Source organism: Danio rerio, chromosome 20 (genome assembly GCF_049306965.1).
Source record: "Danio rerio strain Tuebingen ecotype United States chromosome 20, GRCz12tu, whole genome shotgun sequence".
Classification (NCBI taxonomy): Eukaryota; Metazoa; Chordata; class Actinopteri; order Cypriniformes; family Danionidae; genus Danio; species Danio rerio.
The window spans coordinates 22,495,022-22,517,121 of record NC_133195.1 but is presented as its reverse complement, the minus strand read 5'-3'; the positions used below and the strand labels follow the sequence as shown (position 1 = coordinate 22,517,121).

At 36.6% G+C, this 22,100-nt stretch overlaps 1 protein-coding gene across 2 annotated transcripts in view; it reads left to right on the top strand.

Moving 5' to 3' along the window:
* Positions 1-19,814, top strand: part of kcnh5a (potassium voltage-gated channel, subfamily H (eag-related), member 5a) — a 227,768-nt gene extending 207,954 nt beyond the window's left edge. Inside the window, exons 12-13 of one of the 2 annotated variants that reach the window (XM_073932538.1) lie at positions 9,560-10,985; positions 19,533-19,814. In XM_073932538.1, the coding sequence (XP_073788639.1) occupies positions 9,560-10,726 (1,167 nt within the window). In that variant the 3' untranslated portion in view covers positions 10,727-10,985; positions 19,533-19,814. 2 annotated transcript variants of the gene reach the window in all.
* The last annotated feature ends 2,286 nt before the right edge of the window (positions 19,815-22,100 follow it).

The window sequence follows — 22,100 nt, the reverse complement described above, 5'->3', positions numbered from 1 at the left end:
TCTCCCTGCATTCGCGTGGGTATCCTCCAGGTGCTCTGGTTTCCCCCACAATTCACAGACATGCTTTACAGGTGAATTGGGTAAGCTAAATTTTTCGTAGTGTATGAGTGTGTGGATGTTTCCCAGAGATGGGTTGCAGCTTGAAGGGCATACACTGCATGAAAACATGCTGGAAAAGTTGGCAGTTATTCCGCTGTGGCGACCCCAGATTAATAAAAGGGACTAAGCCAAAAAGAAAATTAATGAATTAATGAAAATTTGCAGTTGATTTATTCACCCTTATAGGTAATGTAGACTTTTTTCTTCAATATATAACGTTGATTTTAATAGTTTCGTTAAGATAAAACTAGGACTTTAAGCACTTCAAAGAAAAATTTTCGCAGATAATATGGGCTAGCTACATACAGGAGTCTTGGCTAATAGGTTTAGAATATATGGCATGTGAGGATCATTTATAGCTTTTTCTCAGAGCAGCTGGAATAGATAAAGTAATATTATCTTTATATGACATTTAACGTACACTATCGGTCAAAAGTTTGGGGTCAATACAATTTTTACATGTTTTAAAATAAGCTTCTTTTGCTCACCAAGGCGGCATTTATTATATAAAAAATACAGAACAAATTGTAAAATAGTGAAATGTTAATGCAGTATAAAATAACTGTTCAAAAGTAGTTTATTATTTCATTTAATAATGTATTCCAGTGATTTTAAAGATTAATTTTCAGCTTCATTACACACATTTCATTTGAAACTACGTACTATAAGAAAGCAGTTATATATATATATATATATATATATATATATATATATATATATATATATATATATATATATATATATATATATATATATATATATGTATATATATATATATATATATTTTTTTTTTTTTTTTTTTTTTTAAATAAATGCAACCTTGATGAACAGAATAATTTTCTTTAAAAAAATTTAAAAAAGGAAAAAGTAAATAATAAACAAACTGATCCCAAACCTTTGACGGGTAGTGTATAACAATTAGACCATAGAGAAACTGAGGAAACATTACATGTACCAGCTAATACAGTGGTTCTCAAAGTAGGGGGTCGGGACCCCTCTAGGGGTCGCGGGACAATAAAGGGGGGTCGGCTGGTGATTTAAAAAAATCTATTTATTATTATTAAATCATATAAGAATTACCATATTTTATTTATAACCTACAGAAGAAAAAAATATAGTCGTTTATAATTACTATATAGTTACTTTAGTAGCTTATAGCTACTAGTTCTATTGGATTGCGACCCCAGTGGTAATACATTATATTAAAGACACAGCAATAGCGTCAGATGCAGCAGATTGATTTTATAACACCAGGTTAAAGTTTCTGGCCCATTTACAGCACTGACATTAAACGAAGAATATCCATGGGTGTATTGGTGTGTGTGACATTGCATGCAAGGTTTCTGTATTCATAACCAGGATATTGGGGGTCGCGAGTCACTGGCATCGTCATATCTAATACATCGTCTGAGCTAATACACTAAATACACAGGCAAACATAATTGATTTGACAACAAAGTACAATCATGGTTTAAAGTTATATGGTTGTGCGATGTATATTGTAAGTAATATGAGGATTTTTTTGCAGATGACATTTTTTTTCTGTAAAATTTTTTTCTTTCAAGGCATATGGGGACACAAGGGGGGCCAAGCATAGATTTAGGGGTCGTCGCCACCCTGTACCACCCCTCTAGAACAGCACATCCGCCACTTAAGCCTCGTAAAGATGATTACTCTGCATTTACATGTAACTGCAATTGCAGGATTAAAACAGAGATGGAGACAAAGAAGCTAACGTGTAGACTGCAGTTTTAATCACTTTTTGAAAAAAGTGACATTTCACCAATGATAATAAAACCAAAATAACGTTATAATAATAATAATAATAATAATAATAATAATAATAATAATAATAATAATAATAATAATATGTTATTGACCCAGTTATTAAACAAATTAAATAAAAATGATAAAGTTTTACAAAACTTGTGTTTAGAAAATAAAGCATTTACTTTTTTCCATACAGTAAGGGCACGTATCCACCAAAGTGTTTTTTTCTTATTGTTTTTTAAGCTAAGTGTATTTTTCCAATTATTTTTTAGGAAACTAGCAGCATGCTAAAGCACTGAGCATGCATGTTTTATTCTTTGAAATGTGAAGAAGGACTTCCTGGTGAGCATTTTGCAATCAAAAACACGTTGGTGGACACACTCTGAAAGTCACTGGAATTAAAAACAACCATTTGTCCAAACAACCATGTCAATGATGAACAATGTTAAAATCTTTTAAATAGTAATAATAAAAAATTATCTTTTGCATTTGAATAATTTCCAAACAGGTTCTTCCCTTACATTCAGTAGCTAAAAAAACACTCCTGCTATTGGTTGAACCTCTGTTGCTGTATTTAGCTGATGTTATTTTAGGAAATGTAGCCAAAATGTTGCATAGATTTGTCCCTGCCGCTGTGACAGTTGTGTTAAATTGCGGGCCGGGCAGATTTTGGTGTTCAGACATGCAGCCACTCTGCTCTAATACTATAGCTCATTAGTTTGAGTTTCTGTCCAGGAGTGAACTCACGGCTGTGTTAAATAAAACAAGAGTGACCCAGCATGCCCATGCAATTATTCCAATTATACAATCCATCTTTGTTGGAAGAGAGAAAAAAAGTCACTTCACACAGGTGAAGAATGTTAGAATAATAACAGCGGCTCCAGAGAGTGTAAATGAAATATTGGATTCTTCATTAAAATCCCCAGTGGAAGCTAAGAGATCATTATAAATCCCTAATCAGTTTTCCTCTGCAGCAGAGATGCAGGCTGTTGACATGTTTTTTTTTCTTCTTTCTGTCTCTGCTTTTATTCAGCAGATAACTTGAGCGTTGTGATAATTGTCATTATTCAAAAAGAGGCTGCACAAAGGGAATAATTAAACAGTGTTCATAGCAGAAGCCAAAGAGTAAATTCTTTATATTCTACTATAATTGGCACTCCTCATAGTGTAATTTATGGCTCTTTTTTATTTCTTATTACACATTGCATTACATACATATAATATCCAGACCCCTTCCATTGTATTCTCACATTCATATACAGTCTGTTATTGCAGTAAAATGAGATAATTACTGTTTAGAAATGATAAACAGTTCTACCTTTCATCTTTAGAAGGATGTGGGTTGTTTTGTTGGCTCAGATGTGCGGACGACTTTATTTTTACTTTAATCAGCTGATATACTCATGTTCCATTTTTTAGATTACTATCATCTAACATACTAAGTTAAACTTTAAACTTTATAAAGATTTAATTTTTAAATATAACCATTTTAATTATTATGTATTTTTTTCAAAGTGTATACTCTAATGTAGTGATTCATTAGCAGCCTATTTGTATTATTATTTTTGTAGCAGTTTGTTTTTATTTAGTCAAAATTGACTTTTAATACAGACTTTGTTTATGGTTTGTTTTTCATAACATCAAAAATGATTAAGTACAGTGTAAAAGATGCCTGTTTTTAAACTAATAAAGGGGAAACTATTAATTTACGCCGTACAATAATTGAATTATGGGACCCCGTGTTCGCGTGCGGTTTCCTCCGGGTGCTCCAGTTTCCAAAAACATGTAGTATAGGTAAATTGGTTCTAATAAGTTAATAAGCTTGTAGAAAGGGTTTATCACTAGTGACCTTTTCTGTGAGGCAAAACACAGACAATCCAAAATGGTTATACTGTGTGATTTATTGACAAACAGAGAACACCCAAAAACTGTAGTGATTTGTAATTTTCTCCACATATATATATATATATATATATATATATATATATATATATATATATATATATATATATATATATATATATATATAGTATAAAAAACTTGTATCAGAGTGACAGCAATGTTTTGTCAGTTGGTTATCCCCTGAGAAAATGGTTGTTGGTCGCCTAGCAACCTACAATCCCCCCCCCCCCCCACCCCAACCCCAAGTGCGGTAAAATTATCATACGTTGACTGGTTTATGTTGATAAAAAGGTTAAGGACCACTGCCCTAACTGACCAAAATTGGACAAATTTGTAATTCGTCCTCCAAAAAAAAACTCATTCACACACATACACTACAGACAAGTGAGTCTCACTGATTCGTCTTACAGCAATCCTCACACTAATTGATAGAGCACGACATATAACATGCAAGTATTACATTGTAATAACCCATATTTTTTTCCCTTCTACACCAGTGTAAATACCTATATTTTCGTTATTAAATTGCAAATATGGCCAATTTAAAGACCAAAGGCTTGCATTTTTTTTTAGTTCCAAATGGCCGACTGATGTTTTGCTTTCATATTTTACAATAGACTATTATTTGTGCATAAACAAATCTAGATGTAGTAATAAGCATACCGTTTGTTTGAAACAGCATTTTTGTCATCCTTATAGCAAATTTAAATTAGTGATACAATCATTAAATATGGGGGGGGGGTTGGCTTACAATAATTTCCAGGCGAAAATGAGGTCTCAGTCAAAAAAAGGTTAGCTTATTATTAAAATATTGTTCATTTTTAACAGTGTATTTTGCCAGACTTTTGCTCTCAGTGCATCACTAATTTGTGCTCCTCTGCGAAGTAGCTACTGTAAGCAAACACTGGTTCAATTCAGAATGCAAATTAAATTCCACGATGGCTATTAACAGTTATGTGATTATTTATGTGATTACATTTTCTACACACATTTTTAGAACCATTTCCAGTCACTTCCCCAAACACAATTAGCGTCCATCATAGCACACATCTCTGTTTCTTTTCTCACTCTGCTCCCAATCGCTTACTTTGTACTTTGCTACATAGTGTTCCTAAGCTTACTTTTTTCTTTCTAGTCGACTCCATCACTCCCATCTTGTTCTGCTCGCACTAAGCGACATTTAAATAATATGAAGAGGCAGAAGGGGGCTGGATTCATTATTTACCAGGGTCCTCCTGGGAGATGAGAAGTGACATGCGACGCAGCACTTCAGGGTGCCGAAAGACTGCACAGGGATAACTAAAGGGCACGTGACACGCTCGGGTCTATTTTTAACACCACAGACCAATGTTTGCCTGGAGGACTTCTCTTTTTTTAAGTCAGCACGGTCACTGTTATATTATCTCACACGACAGTGATAGTGATGATAAAGAATGCAGTTATTTACTACGAGTTCATGACATGTTTTACTGTCATGTATAAATGATACCAAGGTCGCATGATATCTACAAAAACAAAATGTGTTATTTTAGGATGGTCTCTGAAAGTGTGATGAAATTCAATTAAAACTAATAAGTCACGTGTCAGGTGGGGTCATACCGGCCTCCCTTGGGTGCTCGGTTAGACGGCTTCGGTGGCTAATTAACACTCTCTAATTAAAACGTATGCGATCAAAGCTACTGCCATGTGTCTACACATAGCCGAAAGAGATCCGATGGGGAGGGAAGGAAGAGAGGCAGGCAGTGTATTTCTCTAAGGTGCTGTTGGGTGAAAACTCTGAAATACTGTACAGATCTGTGTTAGGCTGTAGGTAATGGTGGTTTATTGCTGGAACTTTCGACACTATTGTCGGCTGCAGTTCCTGAAGGCTGACCCACCTGGCACTGCTCCAGTGTTGTCAGCTTCATTTGTGTACTGTAGTGCCTTACTCAATACTGTCATGCCCCGAGAACCACACCAGTGGCACTTGACCACATAGTTGACTGCAAGCATGAAAGCAAATACTACAGTAAGTCTTTTGTACCGCTTTGTAAATCATTAAGTGCTCTTCCTGACACAGGAACCTAGCTTTACTATAGTTTATACAGTGATATAATAGTGATATACTGGTTTATTCAATAGCATAAAGGTTTTTTTTTAAATCATTTTATATTATTTTATGTTTGATTATGTCAGACTCATTACAGCTTACGGAAAATTGGGGTGAATAATTTTTAATTAGGGCGACGTGGTGGTGCAGTAGGTAGTGCTGTCACCTCATAGCAAGAAGGTTGCCGTTTCAAGCCTCGGCCTGGTCAGTTGGCATTTCTGTGTGGAGTTTGCATGTTCTCCCCACTTTCACGTGGGTTTCCTCCAGGGGCTCTGCTTTCCCCCACAACTCCAAAGACATGCGGTACGTGTGTGAATTAGAGTGTATGGGTGTTTTCCACTGATGGGTTGCAGCTGGAAGGGCATCATAAAACATATGCTGGATAAGTTGGCGATTCATTCCACTGTGGTGACCCCAGATTAATAAAGGGACTAAGCCGAAGAGAAAATGAATGAATGAATGAATGAATTTTTAATTAGAACTATTTGGATGGCAGTTGTTTCTCAGTGGGGATGTTTGTGAAGGAAAATATTCCATAATTGTCCAGCTAATCAATGATTAAAAACAATATTTCAGACAAAAAACATTTCGAGTAGGACATCATTATTTTTTTAAATTGTACCGACCTAGAATTAAATGTTTTACATGATTATTCACATCCTCAATCAGAAGCTATAGTATTTATATGTGGAATCAAATACAATCCAGTTTCCAGCACTAACCCTGATCAAACACATGCTAAATTCACACAGGGCATCAACATCAGTGCTGGTGTGATTGTCCTGAAAACAACCAATTGCATTAGACCACAACAAAAAGGCAGCATCATGCCACATACGGACATTACATTTCTAGCACTTTGTGTAAGTGTCCATTCTAGTTTCATCATTTTTCTGATGCAGATTACTATGAAGTGCAACCATATGGTGTGTTCAGTGGCCAAAACATGATTTACAAAATGATTTTTGGATTGATGTCCATTAGAAACTCAGTGATGTGGGTTTAGAAAGCAATTAATTTATCACACAACCTCTGTTATGTAAAAAAACAGTTAATTTCATGCTAATCATTACAGAAAAAAAAAGACATTCAGGATTCAAAACTATCAACTTTCCCTTGTAAATGGTGGGAATCTCTTACTTCCCCCTGAGAAACTATTACCATTCGAATAGGGCTACTTTTGTATTTGGTTTTGTCAACAAAAAAAAATAATAATAACGGCATGTTTTAAATAAAATGTAAGCAACATGTACCTTTAATATGTATTTACTTTTACTCACCTACTGTAGGCAAAAGTTATCCATATACATTCCCATCACTTTCTCAAATCAAAAACTTTCTATTGTATCCACATATCAATATTTGGGAATCAGTCTTGATTATCACTTTACTTATTGTGACATGTTCAAAATGTCTATAAAAAGCTGAAACAAAAGCTGTTTTTTTTTTTTTTTGATTGTTTATGGGAAAATTAGGACAAATTAGCCTTTTCCTGTTTCTGAAACTTATCTTCATGCCTTCATTTTGTCCACCTTGTCATACAGTTTGCCTGTTTGGTCAATCACAACAAATGATATCTTGGAGCCAATAGCTAGACTGTACAATAGGGCCTATAAGACCCACAATAGACTTTCTGGTTGGACACTCTCTAATGCCTGATTATTTCAAAATAACACTATGAACACATGAATTAAACTGGATCAAGTTTTAAATCGTGCTACCCTAGCAGCCCTTTGTGCTTATACCAAAACTTAATACAAGGACGGATCGTTCCACTAGATTTGCAACAAATTAACGCCGTTACCAGATTTTATGGACAGTGATCTTTCTTTTATGTATTCACAAAAGCCTGGATTGAGATCCTACAACATCTAAAAACAATACCAAGACTGAGACTTTTATTTAAAATAAATCCTATGCTCGTCATCTGATGGTCAACTATTGTTGTAGACACTGAGATAGTAGCCTGTCTATAAAGGTATTTTGGGTGCAAAATTCCCAAGCAGCTGTAAAAGTTTTATTTGTAGTTGTAAAGAATAGCAATAAATGTGTATCATTCAATTTGTACTCGCAGAGCAAATTTGCAAATGTGTATCAATACATTTGTACTTACAGAGCAAATTTGTGTGTTGGTATTTTTGTCCCCAACAAACACAACGCAACATTTACACCTTTTCAAATCCTTCAGTGCAGATGCACAAATCCCATCGGACGAATCACAAATACAGAAAGTCATCCGCTCATGTTCGATGCTACTGTTGTTGCAGTGAATATGGTGCAAAACACATTCACACACCTGCATCCAAAAATGTGAAGTCACAGACAAAACTTGCACATCTGTAAATTAGAATGTGCATCCGGGCAAAGAGAGCTGAGCGCGTGTAAACGTTTGATTTATTTTTGTCTAAGCACGTACACATATATGTTACTGCAACGGCTCGAATTTGCCGCTACAAGTCTCAAGCGCTGTTTTTCACTTCAAAAAACATGCAAATCTATGTTTCAAGCTTTCCTGAGCGAACCTGCTTTGTGCTGGTTTAGGCCCGCTTATCTTTAAATCTTTTCCTGTGTAAAAATGATCAATAAATAGATAGATACATTATAAATAAATACAAACCTTTTATTGGCAAATAAGCTACACAGATGTCCCTTACAAAAGAGTACTGTGACAAGATCTTACACCCAGAAAGGTACAATATTTACCAATTTTTAAAATGTCACTTTACTTGGAAGTAGAAATTAAGCACCATAGCTGTAAGATCTAAAGTATTATCAGGAGTTATATATGGTGACCTATTCCCCTCTGCTTTGGATGTAAAGGTCACATGTTGATGAATTTCTCTCAGCAACATTAGCCATGACAAATACATTCTGGCTCAGATGCCTTCAGCAAGTGGATGATTTAAGCACCATGAAAATTCTTCATGCCTAGTGTCTGTCATGCTTGTGTCAAATCTGTATTTTATTCACTCCTGGCAGACATACAGATTTCGGTACCACTTTGATACAATGTACAATTCACGCTATTGATAAACCATTAATTAACTGTGCGTTCACAACAAAGGTGATGAGGGTGTCATTGTTCGCTCAGGCTGCCTTGGGGACAACGTTGTCTGAATTAGCTAGATTTATCCCAACTTTGCAGCAAATTAGTTACATTCCTGCATAAAAACATACTTTATAGCATGAAAATGTTGTTGATTTTAAGATCAAATTAATTTAACTATGGAAGATCAAGTTGTTGCATGTAGTGTGGCTTTGCTCTACGTATTCAATATGGGTCCATGTCTGAAATATAAAAGCAGCAATACTGTTTAGTCCTGTCATTATAGTTAACGTGAGACTTACCACTCACGTTGACGAACACATGCCTTGCCGCTCCCCGCTGCTTATCAACACCGGCTCCCATTGAAAACGAATGACTTCTGGCTTTTTTGATGCTCTTGTCGCCTTTTGGTGTGAATGCACAGTAAGGCTATTACTGTAGCTCAATAAGCTCCTAATTAGCTGCTTATTAAAATGTATTAAGGTTGTAGTTTGGTTTAGGTATTAGGTAGGATCAGGTATGTAGAATAAGATCATACTTTATAAGTACTAAAACAGTTAATATCTTTATAATATGCAAGTAATAAGCCTTTAGTTAATTGTGACAAACTAAAGTGCTACCCAGATTTCTTATACATCTTTATGTCTTCACAGATTGTTTTCCGCAAGATTGCAGATGTAAAGAAGGAGGAAGAAGAGAGGAGACACCAAAAGAATGAGGTGACATTGTCTATCCCTGTGGACCATCCTGTCCGCAAGCTCTTCCAAAAATTCAAACAGCAAAAGGAGATGCGCACACAAGGTCCATCCCAGTATGACCTGGAGAGGAACCAGTTTCAGGTAGAACACCACCTCCATCCGCTGTCCCACCAGCTTCATCAGCAGCAATATCAGCCCCAGTACCAGGGACATCATTCCCTTCAACACCAACACGTGGCCCCTATGCAAAATGGGGCCCCTGGCTCGGGAAATGGTAATGGTGGTTCTTGTGTCGTGACTGTCTCACAAATAACCCCAATACAGAGTGCCCTAGCCTACGCTCAGACTGAGGAAACGAACATGAGTGAAGGTCATGAGGCTATGGAGCTCAAGCCCAACCTTGGTGCAGAGGACTCGAATTGTCTAAAGGTAACAAGTCCTGTGAAACCCAGAGCAGGAAAGGGACGAGGCTGGATGCGTTTCCATAACATTGCATCCGGATCATCTCCAATGCTTCCACTGGAATTAGAGAAACAGCCACAGCAGAAGGAAGAGGAGTGGGGGGATGTATCTCAGCCCCTGAATGCAATCTCAGAGGACAGGAAGGGCCAGGAAGCAGAGGGTGGTGGGTCCCAGAAAGAGGGTCCCAGTGGAAACAGTAACAGTAGCGAGGAGACTGATGAGAATAGTGCCCTACACAAGACTGATTCTTGTGACAGTGGAATCACAAAGAGTGACTTGCGTATTGACCGAGTAGGGGATTCGCGTAGCCCTTATGATAGGTGCTCAATGGAAAGGAGCCCTTTTGATCAGCCTAGTCCAGGAGTGGTAGACGTGACTCTTCGGGGGATTCACTTTCAGCCTGTTCCAGACCAGGCTGTGCTTCAGAACAGCTTGTACGAGGCAAAGCAGGAACTGAAAGGTGACATCCAGACATTAAACAGCCGACTAGCGGCTCTGGAGGACCAGGTAGGGGAGATTTTAAGACTTCTCTCCGAAAAAAGGAAACCTTCTCCACCTTCCCAGACCTCCTCGCCAAAAACCACACTTGAGTGCCAGGACATATTTGCTGTTTCTCAGCCCGTCACTCCAGAGACGGAGGGCGATGATGGGCCGCTTTGAATTAGGAGAAATATATTTAGATATTGATATGCTGTTTTTATTTATCACTTGCCCTTCCTCTCACTCAGGAAGGAAAGGTGAATACTGGTGATCAGAGGAAGGATCTTTGCTGTTGTAAATATATCCTTGCATGTCCAGCTGGAATCTGGCCTGCCAATGAAATCTTCTGTACGGATAGTGGTTTGCTTGTACACGTACGGAGTCGGCTGCATGCGGAGATGATTTTATTCTGACCTTGCACATGGGATCTTTTAACCAGGTGATATTTCAGGGCATTTTCTCTTTGAGTGACGGCTTGATGCCCCAGATGTGGGATCTTGGGTTGCTGTAAGGCAGAATCAGGCTTGGTTTATACCTCCACCTTAAATGACCAATTGAAAGGATAGTTCACCCAAACATACCTACCCACAAGTCTTTCCAAACTTTTGACCATTTCATGAAAGGCAAGGTGTCGAAATGAGCATTAGATCCTACAGATTTTGATTGTCTGTACAAGTTTCAAGACTTTGTAATTGAAAGAAGAAAGCCATACAGGTTTGAACTGACATGAGGGCAAGTGAATGATAGCAGAACATTCATATTTGGCTGAACTGTCCTTTTTTTTTTTTTGCTCGATATTTCTTCCCCCTCCAGTATGCAGTTCTCTTTTATAAGCATAATTGGAAGTTTGCAAGATTGTTTGCCTAAATGATTCTTGAATTTGATTAAGGAGATAATCCAATAACTCATTTTTTGATATGAGAAACCCATCTCATCACAGACACTGTTTCAAATTCCATTATCATTATCGCCTTTTTGTATTTATTTTGTGGAACGTAATGATAGATAAGACAGAAATGATTTACCCATTTTTAGGTGGGGGCTGTTTTTCATGTTTTAGACAGATATATCTGCATGCTGGATGGATTTAGCTCTGGCATGGTAGGACTAGGGACTAATTGTTTTCCCCTTATCAATTATGCAAACATACAAAGTGCAAGTCACAAAGGGGGGGGGGGGGCTGCATTTTGCGAAAGCATGAACACCTTTAAGTCATTTGGAAATTATACAAGCATGCCCTGAATTCTTTGCATGACATCAACATAGCGTGTTACATACGAACAGTCATGGATTCTTAGTATTGTTTCCAAAGAGATATCAATATGTATCACCCACAATTCATTTAAGTTCAGATGGGTATTTTGAAATATTTAACTTTTGATCCCTAACCTAAAAACACACCAAACTGTTTACTAAGCAGTGTGGTTTTGGAAGTACCACTGAGTTGGTCATTTGAAAGTGCTGTGGGGAATTTTCCAAATAGTATCTTATTAAGTTCACAGTTGGTGACTCACTGCATATCAGCATACTCGCGGGTGCTTTAGATGGTTTACAGTGTAATGACTAATGCCCCTTCACCTCTTATTTCCCACTAGTTCTATTGTAATATTATTAGTCAATATAAGTGATGCTCACACCAAACACAAGTGAATGGAGTCCATGAAGATAAATACAACAACAACAGGTGTATGGTTGTATTCCTTTTACTGTTACTGCCTATAGATACTGTAACAAGAAATTATTCCTGTTGAAAGATCCACAAACAAGCAACAGTATTCCAGCAATAGCCTTATCGCATATCCCTCCACTTATTCCCTAATTTGGTTCTCTCCTTGATAAACACATGCTCATCACTGTAAGTGCTCAGATAATAATATTAGTTCAAACTAATCTTTTTTGTTTAATCATAATTTTAGAGTTTATGATGTTCACTGGGACCAAAGACATTAGTACTTTTGTAATGACATTACAGATTACATCCTTTAAGCAATTTCCTGATCTCATTATTACCTGTCACCAGTGCATGGCGATAAAAGCTTTACTGAGTTATTCTGGTTTGTAAATGACAAGAATGCAAAATGTTCAAAATTCATTGAGAAAAATATAACTTACTTGACATATTTAAAAAAAAAAACTGAATATATATTGACAGTGTGCTTTATAAAAAAAGATAATACAATTTTTTAAATATAATTATGTATTCTGTATTTTACTTTAATCTGATCAATCAGTATCATAAATATGGTAAATATACAGTTGAAGTCAGATTTATCAGCCCCCTGAATTTCTTTTTATTGTTATTTTAAATATTTCCCAAATTATGTTTTACAGAGCAAGGACATTTTCATAGTATGATAATATTTTTCTTATATCTTAGTTGTTTTATTTCTGCTAGACTAAAAGCAGTTTTTAATAAATAATTTAAATTGATTGTACACTCAAAATTAGTAATTGTAAAGATTTACTCCTTCTCAGGTTAATCCAAAACTTCTTTAGATCTTCCAAAAAGTAGCCAAAGTATTTGGGCATCCAAAACATTTTTGGACCCATTAGTTTTACTTTTTTTTTTTCTTGGTTACCAGCAATTGATGGTTATCTTCAATTTGCATATTTAGTGGGAATAAATATTAAACATTGAAGATTGAAAAAAGTGAAAAGTAAATTTATTTCTTTCTTTCTTTCTTTCTTTCTTTCTTTCTTTCTTTCTTTCTTTCTTTCTTTCTTTCTTTCTTTCTTTCTTTCTTTCTTTCTTCCTTCCTTCCTTTCCTTCCTTCCTTCCTTCCTTTCCTTCCTTCCTGTCCATCCGTCCTTTCTTTCTTTCTTTCTTTCTTTCTTTCTTTCTTTCTTTCTTTCTTTCTTTCTTTCTTTCTTTCTTTCTTTCTTTCTTTCTTTCTTTCTTTCTTTCTTCCTTCCTTTCCTTTCCTTTTGTCCATCTGTCCTTTCTTTCTTTCTTTCTTTCTTTCTTTCTTTCTTTCTTTCTTTCTTTCTTTCTTTCTTTCTTCAAATTAAACTAAAGTCTTCAATATAAGATGACAAGTCTTAAAGATATCTTTAAGTCTTAGGTTGCTTTCACACTTAGTTTAGTTGCCTCGACCATACCCTAGTTCGATTGTCCCCTCCCTGTCACCTTCTTGGTTGGTTTGTTTTCACACCGTCTTTTTTCCTTCTGAACCCCAGTACGCTTGCATCATCACGCTGCTGTTGTGTGCACGGCTGTTGCTGGGTGATGGAAACGAAAGCAAAGCATCAAAACGTAAATATGTCCGCACATCGCAGTCATTCTACTTTAACTAAATCTTTTTAATTTTGGACATACAGAAACCGACTCACTGAAAAATTATTCTAAACGTTAAGAACATCACGCTATGTCTGCAGAAGCTGTTTTTGGAGGAGGCAAGCAGACATTATTCCTGTGCTTGCCCTGGCTCAAATGATAGTTTGTTGTACATTTGGTGGTTCACTTCTAAAATTTGGTACGATTGCATTCACACCATAAGTGAACTAGACCAGAGTTTGCATGAACCGTACCCCAGACAACCTCTTTCAGGTGGAGTTGGGTACAGTTCTTAGGTGCGCACATGAGTTCTTGAAGACACTTTCACTCTAACTAAACGTACCCTACTCTGATGTCAAACGAACCCAGATGCGGACCAAAAGGGCTAGTGTGAAAGCACCCTTAAGCAGGTCACACACCGGATTCGCTGCTCGGCGCCGCAACACAACGCGCACATGACAGTTGGAAGAATCGCACACCAGACGCGTACATTCACATGATATTTAAAATGAAAGTATTCACATGGCTCTCAGTGGTGCGGCAGAAATATGAACAGTGTCCTGAGTCGTGGCTGGACGCATAGAAACCTATGTCTAGAATTCTAAAATTCATGGCACTGTGGGGTAGCGCTTCTGGTGTGTGACCTGCTTTAAAGAGTCTTTAACACTTCACGTCTTGCATTCCACAAAAGAAACTCTAGAAGAGTATAATTACAAGTCAGAATAACAGAATTTTTTTCTTTTTTTGGGAACTATCAACATAAAAATGTTTAATATCAACAATAACATCCTCTAATACGAACTCATGCATTAAGCTTCATAAAAAATAAAACACTTTTTAATATACCGGTTTCATGCCTTGAGGTTCCAGCATCCAGTGCTCCTTTATTCTGTTTGAGTTATTTTTCCTGTCATTCAGCCCAGCAGAGAGGAGCACAGACAGTGAAGGGATTATTCTGTGAGTCTCTATGAAATTGAAGAGATTGATATAATAGATGCTAAAAGCTGTAATAGTGTTGCAGACGACGTGAGTCTCCATAATAATGGCTCTGACTCGCTGTGTGAACCCCGGGGTGTCAGTTCTGAGGATTACACACAGTTTCTGAAAAGCTTTGTGGGTATTGGAAATTTTTGGGAGTGGGGAGGGTTTTGGATGATGTGCCCGATCCTTACACCCGCTGGAGCCGACAGTGAGCACTAAAGGCCCAGTGAGTTTTTGGACTCTGGCATCTGACTGCATGCTGCATTTTTGAACTGTATAAAAAAAACCTAATGCCAATGAGAATGATTATTGCCTGCCAAAGCAGTGATTTGCTGCAACTTTTCATGCACATGTACAAAATGGGCAGAGACCTGGGCACTAATCATAAAAACACGTCATAAAGTACATGATGAAGACATTTTGTGCCAATACAGGAGGTTTTAAATGACTACCAATTTATGCTGGCCATGCACCACAATCTGTAGAATTATAAACAATAACTCAATATATTCAGTATGTATCAAGCCCACAGACTGTATAAATAAAAAAGAGCAAATGAATGACCAAGTTTTACCTATAACAGTCTAATATCACATAATTACTGTATATTATCCCAAATTATTAGCTACAGTGCCTTTAAAATGATTCATGCCATGACAGTCAGATCATTTTTCTCTAAAGACAAATAGATTTTTGACAATAACTGATAAATCAAACCTATGAGGTATTTCAGGTGGGGAAAATGAAAGAGAAATACTTTTGTAATCAGCACTAATGCGAAAATGTTTTCTTGTTATATTGTTTTACAACAATTACCCTCATATGACATGTTTTGGCTTTTTTGTCAGATTTCTTAAAATTGTGTGTGTGTGTGTGTGTGTGTGTGTGTGTGTGTGTGTGTGTGTGTGTGTGTGTGTGTGTGTGTGTGTGTGTGTGTGTGTGTGTGTGTGTGTGTGTGTGCGTGCGTGCGTGTGTGTGTGTAAATGCTCATTATTCTGTAAAATACACAATTCTGATTGGTCATTTGTGACATTGCAAGGTTTGTAAGGGATAAAGCACATCCAGCCAGTTGTTATTGCAGGAAAAAGCCTGAAGATATGAAGCTGAGTAATGTTGTATAAGACTGAAGAGCTTTATCTTTTGACAATAACCGGCTGGATGTACTTTATCCTGCTTTTTTACATAGCTACTAAAACTGACGCAAGACATTGTTCTGAGGCATAATAGTTCATTAATTCTTTTATTAAAAGTAAAGATAATGGAAACGAAAATGGCTGAATGGAGCATACACTGATCTACAAATTTGATCTACTGGTCTACAAAGACGTTTCCAGATTATCTTTTGTTGTTTGCTTCAGGGTTGTTATCTGGGAATAACATGCACTACCTGACAAAAATCTTGTCGCCTATCCAAGTTTTAGGAACAACAAATAATAACTTGACTTGCTTAGACAAAAGTCTTGTCCTTTAACAGAAGTAATGTACAGGATATTATATAAAGTCATGGTGCAGTGGAAAAATAATTGATTAAAAAAGTAATCTGAAATGGCAAAGAAAGCTTTCTTGCAGGACTATCAGAGTTTATCAAGATTCTTTGGACTCATCTTTAATGCCTCCTCCATCTTACCCCAGACATGCTTAATAATAGTCAAGTCATGTGACTGGGCTGGCCAATCATGGAGCACCTTGACCTTCTTTGCTTTCAGGCATTATGATGTGGAGGCTGAAGTCTGAGAAGGAGCGTTATCCTGCTGAAGGATTTGCCCTCTCCTGTAGTTTGTAATGTAATGGGCAGCACAAATATCTTGATACCTTGGGCAGTGTATGCTCCCATCCACTCTGCAGATCTCTTGCACGCCTCCCATACTGAATGTAAACCCCAAACCATGACTTTTCCTTTACTAAACTTGACTGATTTCTGTGAGAATCATGTATCCATGCAGGTTCCAATACTGTAGGTCTTCTGCAGTATTTGTGATGATTAGGATGCAGCAGAGGATTCTGAAAAATCTACCTTCTGTCACTTTACCAAATGATCAACTTGAAGTGAAGTTATTATTTGTTGCTCCTACATTTGGGATCGACGACAAGACTTTTGTCAGTGACCAATAATAATCAAGTATTCCAGAAAGATATCTGCAATAATCGGTGAGAACAACTGCTTAGATGTACATTATCCCTTACTTAATGTGAGGTTGTGAGGTTGCATAAATATCTTAAGCAGATGAGCCTTTATCAAGTTTTTACATAAATTGACATTCAAGATTGGAGCTTTATCTTTGAGGTCACCATTTTTTTTGTGAAGCAAAGACTCCTTAAAGTCACGCTTGTCTTAAAATCTCCCCCAGAACTTTACTGAATTTTCATTCATTCCTTCTATCTAAGTCACCTGTACCTGTGTCTTTGGACTTGTGGGGGAAACTGGAGCACCCTGAGGAAACCCACGCAAACATACAAACTTCACACAGAAATGCCAACCTACCCAACCAAGGCTCGAACCAGGGACCTTCTTGCTGTGAGGCGACAGCACTACCTACTGCGCCACTGCGTCGCCTTTTTTGTATTTTATCAAATTCATTTACCCTCACCTGCCAGGGCCTTTCTTTTCAGCAGAGAAGCATCCCTGTAGTGTGACTGGTGTCTTTGTGATCATGGCTCACACTAAACATGGCATCAGGTTTGATGTCTAGAAAGCTCAGTTTTAGTCTCATCAGACAACAGAACCCCCTTTCAGCTGGCATCAAAGTCCCCCACATGTCTACTGGCAAAACTTCACGCAAATGCCAACAGTGGTTTCTCTTTGTCACTCTCCCATAGCGCTGTGACTGAACTTTTTCCATTTCTTAATTTCTGATTTAACTCCAAGACATATTCATTGACTTGGAAAATGTCTTGAATCCATCTTCTGGCTTGTGCATTTCGATTCTTTTTTTTTTTTTTTTTTTTGTAGAGTTGCTTAGAGTGTTGGTTTAAATTCTGCCGCAGTTCTGACTCACCAAAACTTGGACTTTACAGAGAGAATATTTATAATCATCAGAGGCTGCACTCAAGTCATTTTAAATATATCTTTAACAAGTATGTGACTATAAACTAATGTGACTACACCAGTAACACGTTGAGGAAAGTATGAAAGCATATCATTGGTTATAATGACATTTGCAGAGAATTTAAAGCTGAATTAAAGCCTTATTCCCTGTAGATCAGTGTCAAAAACCCAGCTGAAAGGGTTAGTTCACCTTAAATTCGAATAATTGAATCATGTGTTATTTCAAACTAACAAGACTTTTGTCCATGTTACTAGCACAAATTAAATTATTTTCAATCAAAATGAGAGATGGCGAGGCAGTGGCGCAGTAGGTAGTGATGTCGACTCACAGCAAGAAGGTCGCTGGGTCGCTGGTTCGAACCTCGGCTCAGTTGGCGTTTCTGTGTGGAGTTTGCATGTTCCTCCTGCCTTCGTGTGGGTTTTCTCCGGGTACTCCGATTTCCCCCACAGGTGAATTGGATAGGCTAAATTGTCCGTAGTGTATGAGTGTGTGTGGGTGTGTGTGGATGTTTCCCAGAGATGGGTTGCAGCTGGAAGGGCATCCTCTGCATAAAAACTTGCTGGATAAGTTGGCAGTTCATTCCGCTATGGAAACCCCGGATTAATAAAGGGACTAAGCCGACAAGAAAATGAATGAATGAAAATGAGAGATTTCTGTCCCTCCGTTGAAAGTCAGTTGTTTTAAAACATTGTCATGCGTCAAAACATTGTTAAAAATCAAACATTTTATGCCAAATGAATAAGAGGGTTTAACTCAAAAATACTTTAAGTATGAAATAATGACTACATTATTTAATATTAATGACTACACAGGTGTTCCTGACCATTTTAATGCAAAGTAAATAGAGTACGGAGTCCAGTTAATAGAAGTTAAGCTTCTGTACTCAAATCTGAATCCAAAACTGTTTAGGCAAGCCTAAAAATTCACTTGGATTAAACTTTTTGATTCAAATGGATTCAAATTGGATCTCTTTATGAATATTTTAAAGCATCAAAGTCTGTGGCCCACATAGACATGGCAATATGAAATATGGCAATATATGCACATTCCATATATGACATACAAGTCCATATTTGGATGTCATTCATTCATTCATTTTCCTTCAACTTAGTCTCTTTATTTATCAGGGGTTGCCATAGCAGAATGAATTGCCAACTTTTCCAGCATATGTTTTACACAGCGGATATATATTTCAAAATATTACAAAAATGGTAGTTTGCATATATTTTTCATTCATTGGAATTACAGATATGTAAACATGTTCAAATATATTAGCTATAATCTCATATGTTGATATATAGCCATTTAACATTTCATTTTGAATCAGCAGGCTGACAAAAATCTCCCAAAACTGACAGAAAAACAGCTTCATTTGTTTTCCAACAGTAGTCTTATAGAACAACATGATAATGAGTACATTACACTTTTCCTTTTGTGATGAATAACCACCACTAAACAGTTAAATAACCACAATCTGTGTGATTCAATGCTGTCAAATTAAAACACATAAATAAAACATGAAGTGAATGTATTTTACAGGCACTGTAAAGATAAAGACTAAACATTTACCTCATGTTTAAAATGAAAGCAGTAGCCAGGATAAAAAAGAGGTGTTAGATAAAGCATCTGCAGTTCACACACTGGCTAGAGGGTCAGTCTTCACTTTCTCTTTGCATGTTTTCAGTTGTCAGCAGATTTTCATTGCTCTCATCAGTCCTCATAGCTGAAGTGCTGCCCAGGCTCCTCTTGCCCTTTTGGAAGCAGTGACCACTGAGTTGATTAAGCTCCTTTTCCACTGTAAATGAGACTGCCTTTTTATCAGTGTAAAAGAAATATTGTTATGATAGTATTTATGAGGGAGATGGGGAAAAGTGTTTATTTTTACCACACTGGCATGAATATTAATAATTTGTTATATGCAGTGTAATACACTGAGGATATCAATAAAGATTTAATTGTGTTAATTTACTCATCTTGTCATTCTTTCATCGTGTATTAACATGCACAGTGTAAATGATATGGCTTTTCTATTTAATCTCAAAGGAATTGACTGTATCTTGCAATCAGTGTTGATCAGAGGATTGCATTTATTTCACATAATCAAATCTCACAAGATGGACTGGAAAGTTACTCTGTTAATGATCTTGAAACCATCCAGACAAGTCATATTTCCAAACCCATGAATGTTCAACATGAAATAATGTAGTCAAATAATTCTGTTCAATCCTGACTGTGCTCAGAGGTGGCTCCCAGAGTGTAAGGAAGTGTTATGAGGAGAGCATATAAAGATTCAGCTCTACTCCAAAAGCCAAGTGAATAGTATCTGAGTTCTTTACTTTCACATTTCTTTTTTTTTATTCATGTTACTTACTGTATGCGCTATAAGCTGTTACACAGATGACACACTGTGGAATCCGTCTTTGCTGATTCAGCTTTTTCTCACAGTAAAGAAACAACAGGGTTCCACACAATTCCTTGATGATATCCCAACACAATTCGATTAAGTTTAAATTCCAGTTCATTTATTTATAGAGCAAATTTTAAACAGTCACAAGACTGACCAAAGTGTTGTGCATAAAACAAAAAGACAGATTATAAAAGCATAAAAAAAAAGCCAAGAGAAATGACAGAATAAATTTTAAAAAATAACAGTAGAAATGACTATAAAAATAATATTGATAAGCCAAGCTAAATGTTTTTAGGAGTGAATTAAAAATAGATAGTGATGGAGCCATTCTAACCTCAAGGGGCAAAGTGGTCCGTCACATGAAGCTCTGTCCCCTCTTTGTTTCAGTCTGGACTGAGGAACTACAAGAAGATTTTGATCACTTGATCGAAGACATCTTACGGGAATGTAAAAGTGCAACAGCTCTGAGAGATAGGTTGGAGCTAGATTATGATTTAAATACCAGTAAAAGCACTTTGCAGGATTAAGTTCACTTAATTGATTTTACAAATCTAAGTTTGGACAAGCAGCAAAAGTATTTTATTTTTTTTTTTGAGTGTAGGTTGTGCTACACTGTAAAAATGCTTGGTTCCACAGAATTCCTTCATGTTGTCCGAAAAAAAAAAAAAAACTTAAGAATAGTGTTGTTTTAACTCATTTTAGTTAAGTAGTTTGAACAAGCAGCAAAAATAATTTTATGAGTGTATGCAAATCAGTGTTGCATTAACCGTTAGGATATTCTTTCTTCTGCATAACACAAAAGAAGATATTTCAAACAATGATGGTTGCTGGCACCTAACTTCCAGGAAAGAAAGAAAAATGCACTGGTCGAATCAATGGGTCCCAGCAACCCGCATTTTTCAAAATATCCTAATTTTCCCCCAATCTAATTAGACCATTAGCTTCTCGATCAAAAGAAAAAAAAAAATGTAAATAATTTTCCCTTTTGAAGCTCGACTCCTCTGTATTTACATTTTGTACTAAGACCAGCGGACCATGAAAAATTGCTTTGTTCTATGGCTGTAGCAGGCACAATGGTATTACACAGCACCTGAAAAATCATCTAACTTCTGTCAATATAGTTAATGTGACCACCTGCTTACACAGAGAGTGGTGCTTGCAGCCATGGAGACATTTGTGAAAGATGATTCAGAACAAATTTACTTTAGTGCAGATCCTGAACTTTATCAATTTGAACCCTATTGCTTGTGTTTATACAGGGAAGTTAGCCGATTTTCAGCTGTTGCATTATATCATCAGCAAAGTTGCTTGATTATTACACCAGAACGAGAGTATATTATCTGCTCCCACCTTTTTAATTTCCGCCAGTCTTAGTGCACAATGTAACTACAGAAGAGTAAAGCTTTTTAGATTAAAATGATCGAAACTCTGGTCACTTGAGTGATTTGCTAATGGTGTATTCGGATTCAATAATTTATGCTAAGCTGAGCTAAAAGTGCTCCCACCAGACCTGGAAGTCAGCTAAATGGATTTAAAAATCATAAAACTTAACTGTTTAACTGTAGGAGACTTGTAAAATAAACCTACTTTCAAATCAAAAAGTGTAGTGTTCCTTTAAATGTTTCTCTATAGCTGTTCATTCATCCTTTCAAAAACTTGCTAAAACCATTTTCTGGAAATTAATCTGTTTCCTTGTGGAAGTTTTATAATCAATGAGACCTGACCACAAATTAAATCTATATTTCAATCTAATTACTTACTTTTGTGAAGACAAGAGCATTTTTTAGGGTGATGCAAGAGCCCTCCTGACCGCACTGTTTATTCTATGATCACAACAGGCTGGAT